Source organism: Tamandua tetradactyla, chromosome 7 (genome assembly GCF_023851605.1).
Source record: "Tamandua tetradactyla isolate mTamTet1 chromosome 7, mTamTet1.pri, whole genome shotgun sequence".
NCBI classification, from domain to species: Eukaryota; Metazoa; Chordata; class Mammalia; order Pilosa; family Myrmecophagidae; genus Tamandua; species Tamandua tetradactyla.
This window is the reverse complement of record NC_135333.1, coordinates 115,473,244-115,483,716: the sequence shown is the minus strand read 5'-3', so window position 1 is coordinate 115,483,716 and position 10,473 is coordinate 115,473,244. Positions and strand designations below refer to the sequence as shown.

The 10,473-nt window shown below is 51.4% G+C and overlaps 1 protein-coding gene across 1 annotated transcript; it reads right to left on the bottom strand.

Annotated features, from left to right (window-relative positions):
- Positions 1-5,456: 5,456 nt before the first annotated feature.
- HOXC4 (homeobox C4) lies at positions 5,457-7,958 on the bottom strand. The gene is made up of 2 exons (XM_077168004.1): positions 6,308-7,958; positions 5,457-5,812 (listed from the first exon to the last, which is right to left on the bottom strand). Exons 1-2 carry the CDS (start codon positions 6,744-6,746, stop codon positions 5,457-5,459), a joined length of 795 nt encoding a protein of 264 aa, XP_077024119.1. The 5' UTR covers positions 6,747-7,958.
- Positions 7,959-10,473: the final 2,515 nt, after the last annotated feature.

The following is a 10,473-nucleotide window of genomic DNA, read 5'->3' as shown; positions in this document are numbered from 1 at the left end:
AATCTCCTAATTTGGTGGTGGTGGCGGTGGGGGTTGGTGGTGGAACAGTTCTACAGTTCGCTGAATTTTTCATTCACACACAAAAAGGAAGGTGCAATGGCAGGGAAAAGGTTGGGACGTAACGCGCGAAACCCCGCAAGCTGAGCTGAGTTCACCGCGCAGTGAACCCGCACAGCCGCCCCCGCACCCCGCGGTGCCCGCCCCGCGCCCTTTTGTCCGCGGTCGGAGCCTGGGGTCGTGACCCACGGACCGGACCGGCGTGGTATCCTGAGGAGGAGCCCGACCACCGGCGGCCTCCCGAGCCCAGCCTTTGCCCGGGCTGTCCCCACATCGCGATCCCCAAGACCTGGAGCCTCTCTGAGAACGGCAGCGGAGACTCCCTCCCCCAGATGAAGGCAGTCACCATTGTGCCCCGTTCTTTTGCACCGAGCTTTCCGGGATGCCAGAGGCCAGGGGCAGGAACTAAAGTTGAGCTGTTTGGCAGTGTCTTCCTTGTACACACTGTCACCCTGTTCGCCCTCAAACATACTCTGAGGTCCACCATGCCCGTTTTTGCTTCCCTTCCTCCCGTTTTATCAGATGGGCCTGGCAGGGATCGGGAAGCAAGAAGATGGAGCTGTGGCGGCCCCTTTCCCTGCTTGCACAGACATGGGCTCTGCAGGATTGACCCTGTGTTGGAAGAAACTACAGAGCTGAGGACAGAGAGGAGAAAAACCCCCAGGAATGGATGGACCGCCAGATCTGAGAAGGGAGTCCTGGCTCTGGAAGCGGTTGAGCAAACCTCAGGATCAGCTAACTTCTCTCTGTCCCCCAAATCCAAAAACAGTCCAAGCTCCTTGAGCTGCACAGGTTTTGAAGGTGGCTGAGGGACCCCTTCAGGTCCCTGGATCAAACGGCGGGTCCCAACATTTTTAATTCTCAAGAGGCAGCTAAAAGTCGGACAACGGAGCAGCCTATACTATAGGAGAAAAATCAAAATGGGAGCAATGCGGGGTGCAGGAAAAGCAGGCGGGGTGGGGGTGGGGGCGAGGGCCGTCGGCCCTATCAGAAAGATTGGTCAAAGGCAATGACTTTTTTCTCCCACCAAATCCCCCAAATGTTTATTTTGGGCCTCTGCCCATCCAGATAAATCAAGCTAACAGATTAGGAAGTTCATAAAATTGTATTCTTAGGTAATGACATCCAGGGAGGTAATAAATATTCTCTCTGCTCTGGTGGCCGCTGGGGGGTGGGGATCTTCCATCACTTTTTTCCCCCAAGAAGGGGCCTCTCAGAAGGGGACCCTTTTAATTAGAATTAGTTTTCCAAAGGGGGTGGGGTGCCAGGTAGAAGTTGTGGAAAATCTTGAGAAGTGGCTTTGTGCGGGCAAATCCATGTTCCCCCAGGACTGGGGAAAAAGCAGAGAAAAAGATGATGATGGCTAGTACCCGGCTCTTCCCCGTCACAGCACCCTGGATCTCAAGGCACCCCTTCCGAGTCAGTCTCCCCTAATCCCAGAAAAGCAGACAAACCCTGCTTAGCCCAGAAGGCAACCTGGCCCTAAGCTCTGGTGAACCCCCTTATTGTTTTACCTTCCCTACCACTCCCCCCACCCAAAAACACACATGCATGCACGCACACAGCCTGTTTTCCAATCCACCAAGTTCACGCAAGAAGGCTGATGCACAGATTACAGAGAAAACTTTGTAAGAAACTCCATACAAACAGCAGAGAGGGGCTCTCAGAGAAACCCAGTTCCCCAGTCCTTTTCACTAGTCTCACTTTCTCGCGCGTCCTCTCTCTCCTTTTATGAGCCAAGTTTCTTCACTACCCAGGTACAAGGACTCGGCACAAAATCTCCATTTTCTCCAAGCCCCAAGCAGAACCTCTCAGTTCACAACTGGATTTCCCGCCTTCCCTCCCCAAGACCAGGAGGTGAGGTTAAAATTGAATGGCAAGCAGAGGTAGAGTTTAAACTTTTATACCTCCTCACCCCAGAGCAGATCGAGTGCTAACTACTTACTTGTCAAGGGGAATTTTGACCTGTGGGGATCCCCCGGTGCTTGGAGAGGAAGGACCCTGGAAGACTGCTCCGTTTCACCCGGTCTTCTTTTCATTTAGCCATTGGAGAAAGATACAATGCGCTCCCAGGCATTCACGGTGCCTTGCCTCTCCCATTACTCTGGGCAAAGAAATCCCCAGCTCTACAAAAGCAGTGGCATCCTATCTGGAGACCAGGGACTGAGCAAGGGCTGGCCCGGGAGGGTTGGCGAGGGGGGTGGGAGAGAGGTCAGAGGCGCTGCCGAATATAAAGGCGATGGGAGAGAAAATGCTGTGTCCTCCCCGTGAACCTGGGCTGCGTCCTCCCCCCAGCCTTTCCCCACTGCTCAACCCAACTTCAATAAAAGCCCCAGCTCTCGGCTTCCCAGTGAGGCTGTAGCAGCATCGGGTGCAGCCAGGACTGAGGCAGCTGGAGCCAGGGGCCCCAACCCAGGTTGCACCCCCCTCCACCTGCCACCCCCTCCCATGCAGCTCACTCCCATTTTGTGTAGTCAGGTCTCAGGCAAAATGCTTTGGAGAAAGAAGTGAATGGAGCCCACTGGAGGGAAGGCCAGAGGCCAAAATCTTGAAAATTCAAATTGCAGGTTTTAGGTTTGTTTCGTTTGTCAAGAAATACGGATTCCTAATGTTTCCTCTTTTCAGATCAAAAAGGACAGAAAGAGACACACACAGATTGACTACGTGTGTATGTGTGAAAAGTGGAAGGGGAAACAGAAGCCTGTAAAGAAGGGGAAATAAAATAAATGTCCTAACCCTTTTATGCTGTTTTTCCTGAGCTGAAGAGTGTCCTTTCAGCAAGTTCAGGCAGAAAATGAATGGAAAAAAAAATGTATAGATCTCCCCCCTTCTTGCTCTTGTCTTTCTACTTTCAGGGGGAGAGGGGATTAAACTCCCCAAAGCCAAAGGAGCAAACTTAGGAAAAGACTATGGTCTTTTCTTTTTTTCCCCCTCCTTCCCAACTTAGCTTGTTTACCGGCTTGAAAAGACACCTGGTCCACCCCTCAGTCCTTCCCTCCCTTTTCTCCAGCACAGTTAGAGCCCTTTCTGTCCTGCTCCAAAGTCAATTCCCTCAAGATGATAGGGGCTTTGGTCAGATTTGGCCCCTAATTCACTTGATTACATAAAATAACTCCAGATAATTGTTGGCCCTGATTCCTCACACTATAAGCAGCATGTTTTGCTGTCTCCAGGGCATCATTGAGGGAGGAGAAAGTAGACCTACAGGAACAAGCAATTCCCCCCAACACACACACACACACACACACACACACACACACACACACACACACACACACACACACACACACACACACACACACACACACACACACACACACACACACACACACACACACACACACACACACGCTCCTCTCCAAGCACCAGGCAGCAAGTGGTTTCAGGAGGAAAAAAATCCAAAGCACACCAAGCAAATTTCTACAACTTGGTCCTGCTGCTGCTTTTCTGTCCAGGATTTGGTTATCAAGGAAAGGGGTATTCTTGGCTTCCCCATATGTCTCAGATCTATTCCTCCTCTCTTTTCTACTTTTGATAACTCTCAGTCCTGAGATTTAGACAAATTGCCTGAGAAAGAAGTTTACTCACCCCTCTTCCTTCTTCTCCCAAAACAAGTAAAAATTTGAGCAGGTTTTGCTTAAGGCCTGGTCTTCAGGACCAGAATTATTTGGAAGTTCTTGGTTTGAATTCATTATTCGGGTAATCCAGATCAGACTTTTGTTCCTTTTTTTTTTTAATGCTAAGGTAATAATATATTTTATAGCTGGTGAGCCCTGTTCCCTATGACCTCTTCCAGCCCTGCCGGAACCTGGGAGGTCACAGGGAAAGGGAGGCTTCTCAGCTTCACCCTGAGTCTCTTCTCAACACCTGGCAAGTCCACGATAAAAATTAGGGGAAAAAATAAAAGTCCTTCATTATCTCCAAGCATCAGGCTTTGAGGCCTACCCATGCAAGGCCGCCTCCCAGGCCTCTGGCCTCCACTTCACCCTTCTTTCCAAGTCTAAATAAACAGAGAAACCATCCTGACAGGCCCCTTTGCCCCTTCAGAATCACTAGCTCAAAATCTTTTCTTTCTTTAAAGAGAACGTGCCTGTTGACGGGGCACCACCCTTCCTCTTTCATCCCAAAAGAGCCCTAAAAGATGAAAACTCTTCTCCCACCTACTACCTAGACTTGCTTTCTTGTCTAGAAATTAGGCAGGCCTGCTCAGCAGAGAGAAAGAAGAAGGGATGGGAAGGAAATAGTCAAAAGAAGGAACTATATGTAACTACAGAAAAGTGAGATCCCCCAGCTCCACCATAAGTACCTCCAAGAAGAGTCTGGCATCTCCACAGACTAAGAGGGAACTGGGCAGGAGAAACCAGCCCTAATCTTCCATTCCATAGCCCCTCTCTGAAGATTCCCTACCCAGATCCCCTTGCTGGTTCTCCTAAGAACATTGGAAAACTGGAGTTGAGAGTTAAGATTTGTGTGTTTGCTTAGAGTAAACTTAGGCAGCTATACAGAAGGTGGGATGTTACCAGGCCAGAAGGGGCAGGGGGACAAAAAGAAACCATCAGACATTGACGTAAAACTAATTCACATCCACTGGTTTATTATTGATCACGGGGCATTTCACATCGACACTAAAATTCTTTATTGCAAGTTTTACAATAATCAAGTAAATTCAGTCCAAAAACACAATAACCACCATGGGGGAGGGGGGTTCTACCTATAGACTGCCTCTCTGAACTGAAAGTTCATTTTGATTTTCTTTTGGCTCCTCAAACTGAACAGCTCTGAGAGGCTCTCCAGATGCATTTAGCTTTGTCTGCTGTCCTCCCCCCCTCTCCTCCCCCCACCACCCCCCCCCACAATGATACAAAAGAACTTCATAGCTTTGTTCTCCTTAAAATGACTTCCCCCTCACTAACCTCCCCTGGTGCATTTTCAATGCAAAAGGCCTAAGGAAAGGGGGGGGGGGGAGGAGGAGGAGAAGAAGGATGAGAATTGGCTTAAAAATCTCTTTCCTTTTTTCTTTTCCTCATTTCCCCTGAAATAATTCACCCAAACCAGACCATCGCACCGTGTAATATATAATTTTTGCAGCTTTTTTTTTTCTTAAAAAATAAATAACCCCCCAAAGTGGTCTTTGGAAAAAAAAAAAAAAAAACCCAGCAGGTACCATGCTAAGACAACATCACATGCTTAAAAGGGTCCTTAACAGTGGAAGGCAGAGAAGGGCAGGGGGCTTGTTTGTTTATCTGTTTTGTCTGTTTGGAATTGACAAGGGGCAAGGGGGGAGGAAGAGAGAAAAGAACCAAAATATATATATATATTAAATTCTATAAATAAGAGTCAATTTGTGTGCGAGGGGAGGGTGGGGGCACGGGGGTGGGGGCAGGGGTGTGAGTTATGTTTTATAACCTGGTAATGTCCTCTGCCCGTTGCTGCTCCGGCGGCGTGGCGCTCTGGGAGTGGTCTTCAGAACTGCCCGGGGTGGCTGCCGAGAGGGTGCTGGGCGCAGCGCCGGCCGGGGGCGCTGACCTGACTTTGGTGTTGGGGAGTCGGTGGTCCTTCTTCCATTTCATGCGGCGGTTTTGGAACCAGATTTTGATCTGCCTCTCAGAGAGGCACAGCGAGTGGGCGATCTCGATCCTTCTCCTCCGGGTCAGGTAGCGGTTGTAATGAAACTCTTTCTCTAATTCCAGGACTTGCTGCCGGGTGTAGGCTGTCCTCGAGCGCTTGGGTTCCCCTCCGTTATAATTGGGGTTCACTGGGGGGGATGGGGAGGGGAAAAGCAAATAGTGGGGTTCAGAGGCAGCCGGTTCCCCGCCCCCCCAGCCTCACCCCAGCCTCTGCTCTGAGGAGCCCGAGGAGGGGGTGGTGGAAATAAAGTCATCAGGCTAAATGGGTTATAAAGAAGTTGAAGGAAGCTGGAGACTTTGTAGTGTAATAAGAGGGGAATCCTCATTGTAACGACACTGAATTATTTATGCGCCCTTAGAAAGCGAGCATAGTTTTCACACATACATAACAGATCGTAGCACATGGCTCGGACTGCCCAGAGTAGCTAAGCCATAAAATTTATGGGGGATGTAATTACCCATTCTCGCTCGTAAATCCAGTTCAATTGTGCTAACCCAGAGTCGCTCCTGGAGAGAGAGGGGGAAGGAGAGAAAGGAGGACGGGGGCCGGAGGGGGCCGGGGAGGGTGGGGAGCGCTGGGGAAGAGGGGAGGGAGTGAGAGAGCAAAAAGCAAAGTTGCCTACCCGTGCTAACGTGGATTTTTTTCATCCATGGGTAGACTATGGGTTGCTTGCTGGCGGCGCTGGAGGGATGGTCGGGGGCTGGCTGGCTGCAGGCTGGCGGGGCTGGGGACGGGGAGGCGGAGGCGCCTGAGAGAGGCGCCGGCTCGCAGAGCGGCTGCGATTTCTCGGGGTGGTGGTGGCCCGCCTGGGCCGGCCCGTGGCCTCGTGAATTGCCCGGCCCCTGGAGACTGGTGCAGCTATACTGGCGCTCAGGGTAGCTAGGGCGCGGAGGCGGTGGTGGGTACAGCTCCTGGTGGTGATGCTGGAATCCCGATTCCCTGGTCCGGCCGTAATATTCCGGACTGTGTTCAGGGATGTAGCTATTTTGCGAATATTCTTCGCATGGAGGAAATTTCGGATCGATGTAGTTAGAGTCCATCAAATACGAGCTCATGATCATTAATTTCTGGAGTGGAAAATAATTTTTCTCGCTTTGTCGTTTTTCTGCTCCATAAAGCCCTCCTACTAGCTAGCGACCCTGTAAAGTTACTTTCACCATGTGACTCCGCCGGCCAATCACACGGAGCAACCCAGTCCCCGGATAAGGAACCGAATCGCTTTATTCAAAATGTATCCAATTTTTTTTGTGTGGTGGTGGTGGTGCTGCTGCTGGGGGTGTATGTGATGTGGGGTTAGGTGGCAGAGGCTGGGGTGCCCCCAGTGCACACCCCGCCAAACTGACAACCCTCCCCTGCAGAAGGCGATGGGAAGTCCCCATCTTCCCTCCGAAGCCTGGGCATCGGGGGACTGTGGAAAGGCCGTGATTCAACCCCCGCGCAGGGTCTTCCCTCGGGCCTCGGTGGGCCCCGCGGGCCTCGGCTTCTGAGCTTTTCCAGAGGTCTTCATTCATGGCAGTCTGTCCTCAGTCTGTGTAGGTCATCGGGCAGCGCCCCTCTTTCACAGGAAGAGGAAGTTGTATGAGGGCTGGAGTGGAGATTGGATGGGGAGGGGCCCTGCCTGAGCCGAGGAGGCTGGAGAGCCTGTGGTTCACCCCCATCCAAGGACACCAGAGTCCAGTCCCCTCCCCCAGACACACTCACCCAACCCTCTGGCCTCGGTGGCCGGGTGAGGCAGGGTCCCAGCAGGACAGGGCAGGTAGAAGCAGCGGGATGCAAATGAGTCTGACGTCATGCCTGCAGGTCTGGGGGTAAAGACCCCGCTGAAGAGAGACAGGAAGAAGTTGGCAACAGCAGACCTCAGAAGTCTTGCCCTACCCTACTACCCACTGACCCTCTCTGCTCCAGCCCCAGAGCAGAGGATGTCTTCTGCTGGCTCCTGTTTCTACTCTTCAATCTGTCCGGGGCATCCGGCTTTCTGATAGCCACCTTAAAAGCCTGGCTCCTAAGGAGCTGGGACAAGGGGAAGAGCTCTCTGCCAGGAGTGTGCATCCTGTGACAGCCCAGCCAAGACCCTGAAGGCTATTCCTTCTCCATCTCCACAGAGGACAGAGCTGGCTAAGAGGGAGGCCTGTGTGGGTAGAGCATGCTTCCGGCCAGGGAATGTCTCCATGTAACACGTGTGTTTACATGTAAACATGCATCCCCAAGGGCCAGCTCCAGGCTGCCTTCCAAAAGCTGAGCTCACCAGGCTTGGGAGGCAGGGCTGGCCTTGGGGGTCTTCAGCCCATTCCTGCCCTCTCCACTCTCCTTGCCCCCAGCCCCCACCCACAAGAATGCCCTGATGGTGGGGGGAAGGGGAGGGTGGCAGTGCCATGGAGGAAGGTGAGGGCACAGGAAGGGCTGCTTTCAGCATCTCCCTCTTCCCACCACCACCCCACCCCGCGAGGGGTGGCCACCTCAAGCCACCAATTCTAATTAACTGATCCTCCATAACTCAGAGTTGGGGGCGGGGGGGGGGGGAAGCCTGGAGGGGTGAGCCCAGGGAGGGAGCCCAGTCCCCTTGTTGTACTTGATAACAATTATAGTTTAAAATCATAGCTTGCCGGGCTCGGCTATATTTTACTTGATAACAATAAAAGTGACACATAAAGTTAACTGTTTATGTTTTATTTATTAGACTAAATCTGCCAGCGGTGGTAGGAGCGCTTGCCTCGTCGCTCCAGCTTTTATAGGGCTGTAAAACGTCATAAATCAGTCTCGCGGAATCGCCCGCACTCTTTGTGTCGGCGGCGGCGCAGGGCTGGCGGCCGCTGGTTGCCTGCTCCCTCCTTTCCACGAAAAGTCGTAATGCGATTTTTTTTCCCTCTGATTTTATTATTATGATCGCCGCCGTGATTAGTCAATCTACCTTTAATTCGCCGCCCTATGCTGCCTCCTCCCAGCCCAGCCTGGTTGACACTTGAATAAGTACCTTTTAAAACGGCATAACAACTATTTGAGGGTTTAATTAGAACATCTGCAATTAAGAGAATGAGGAGGGGAAAGGGAAAAAAATAAAAATAAAGCCCTTTGTGAGAGGGAGAGACTGAAGGCGGAGATTCTCAACCCCTATACTGGCCACCTTTGGGAAGCGGGAAAGGGATCTCCACTTCCAAATCACGGCCCGCGCTGAGGGCTGGAATGGGAAGGAAGTGGGGCTACAGGCGATGCCCAAGGGGGCTGAGTCTTCGCCGGGGCCCCTCGCCTCCTTCCCTGTTCCTATGCTTCAGACCCGGCCACCACCCTGTGCTCATCAGGGTGGGTGCTCAGCTTGGGAGGAGCTGGTGCATGGAGGTCTTGGATCTCCTCTCCCCCAAGAGGCTGGCACTCCACCCCCACTGTCACATGTAGGCTAAGGCAACAGAACTCCCTGGAGGTCAGATCATCTCTTAGGAGATTTTCAAATTTCCAAAGTTAGTTGTGAATCATGGCCCACTCCTGTCCAGGACCTTCTGTGTGGTACAGATGGAAGAGGAAATTGAGACTGAGTGAGGAGGGGGAGGCTGCTGTTCGGTTGGTAGTGGTTTGGAGTTGTTGTGTGAGGGGTTTGGGTTGGTTTTGTTAAATAATTGGTGGTGGGGGCCGGTTAATATATAAGTTCCTGGAAGAGGATAAAAGAAAACCAGTGCTGAATCCTGTGCTACGTAAAAAGTCTGAACAGCAGCCCCAGCCTGCCCCATAAGGGGGGGCCCAAGTTCTGAGAGAGCTCAAGTAGGGTGGAGGTAGGGTTGATAAGGGGAGAAAAAGCTTTCCGAGCCCCACCCCCAATCTCCCTTCCAAGCTAGCACCTGGATGCCAGCTGCCCCACCCATCCTAACCCAGAAAAATCTTTTCCCCAACCGGAATGGGGAGCTTTCGGCCTGGCTCCCCTCCTCCCAGCCCTCACACCTATCTCTGCCAGCCCTTCCCCCAACTCAATCTTCTTTTCTTCAATCTCCTCACTCTCAAGGGATTGTTAGGGAGTCCATCCCAAGGCATTGCATACCGACACTCTTACCCCCCAAAGTTTCTAAGCCCCAGCAGCAGACGGGTCCAGTGAAATGGAGCAGGAAACCCACTTCGGATGTATGTGTGAGTAGACACAGATGGTTGAGATGCTTCCAACTGAATGCCAAGTCTGTCTTTGGTTATTATGGTTAACACAAATATATATGCACACATACTATTAATATTAATACATTAAATGCTTCCTTACGCATCCATAAATATGTAGCGTTCTCATCCCAGGTTTGCACAGCTAATTCAATATGCACATCCAGAAAGTGAAACGTGGGTGATTACCTCAAATGTGCCTACACTCATCTATATCACTTACAAAAAAATCTCTTTGGCCTCCTATAGCTTAATAGCAACAAAGCCACCTATCACATGGGTAAAATAGCATGCAATGCTCCAACACACACACACACACATGACACACTACTTTCACTTGGATATTATTACAAGCATGGAAATTAAGTCCTTTCGGAGAGCTCCTGCACTTAGCATTGACTTAATTGGGATGGGTTGTGCATGCGTGTGTGTGTGTGTGTGTGTGTGTGTGTACTAAAGCGGATCTCGCCCGTGATGAATCCTTATATTTGGTCCTGTCTTCTTTTGTGCTTCGCCTTCTTGCTTTGCCAGCTCAAAGACTTCCACCTCTGCTCTGCCCCCCATCTCGCTCTGCCCTAATTTTATTTTTATTTTTTACGACCACCTTTTGCCAGCATCCAAACTCTCTGAACACACAACAACAACACCCCTTGCCCC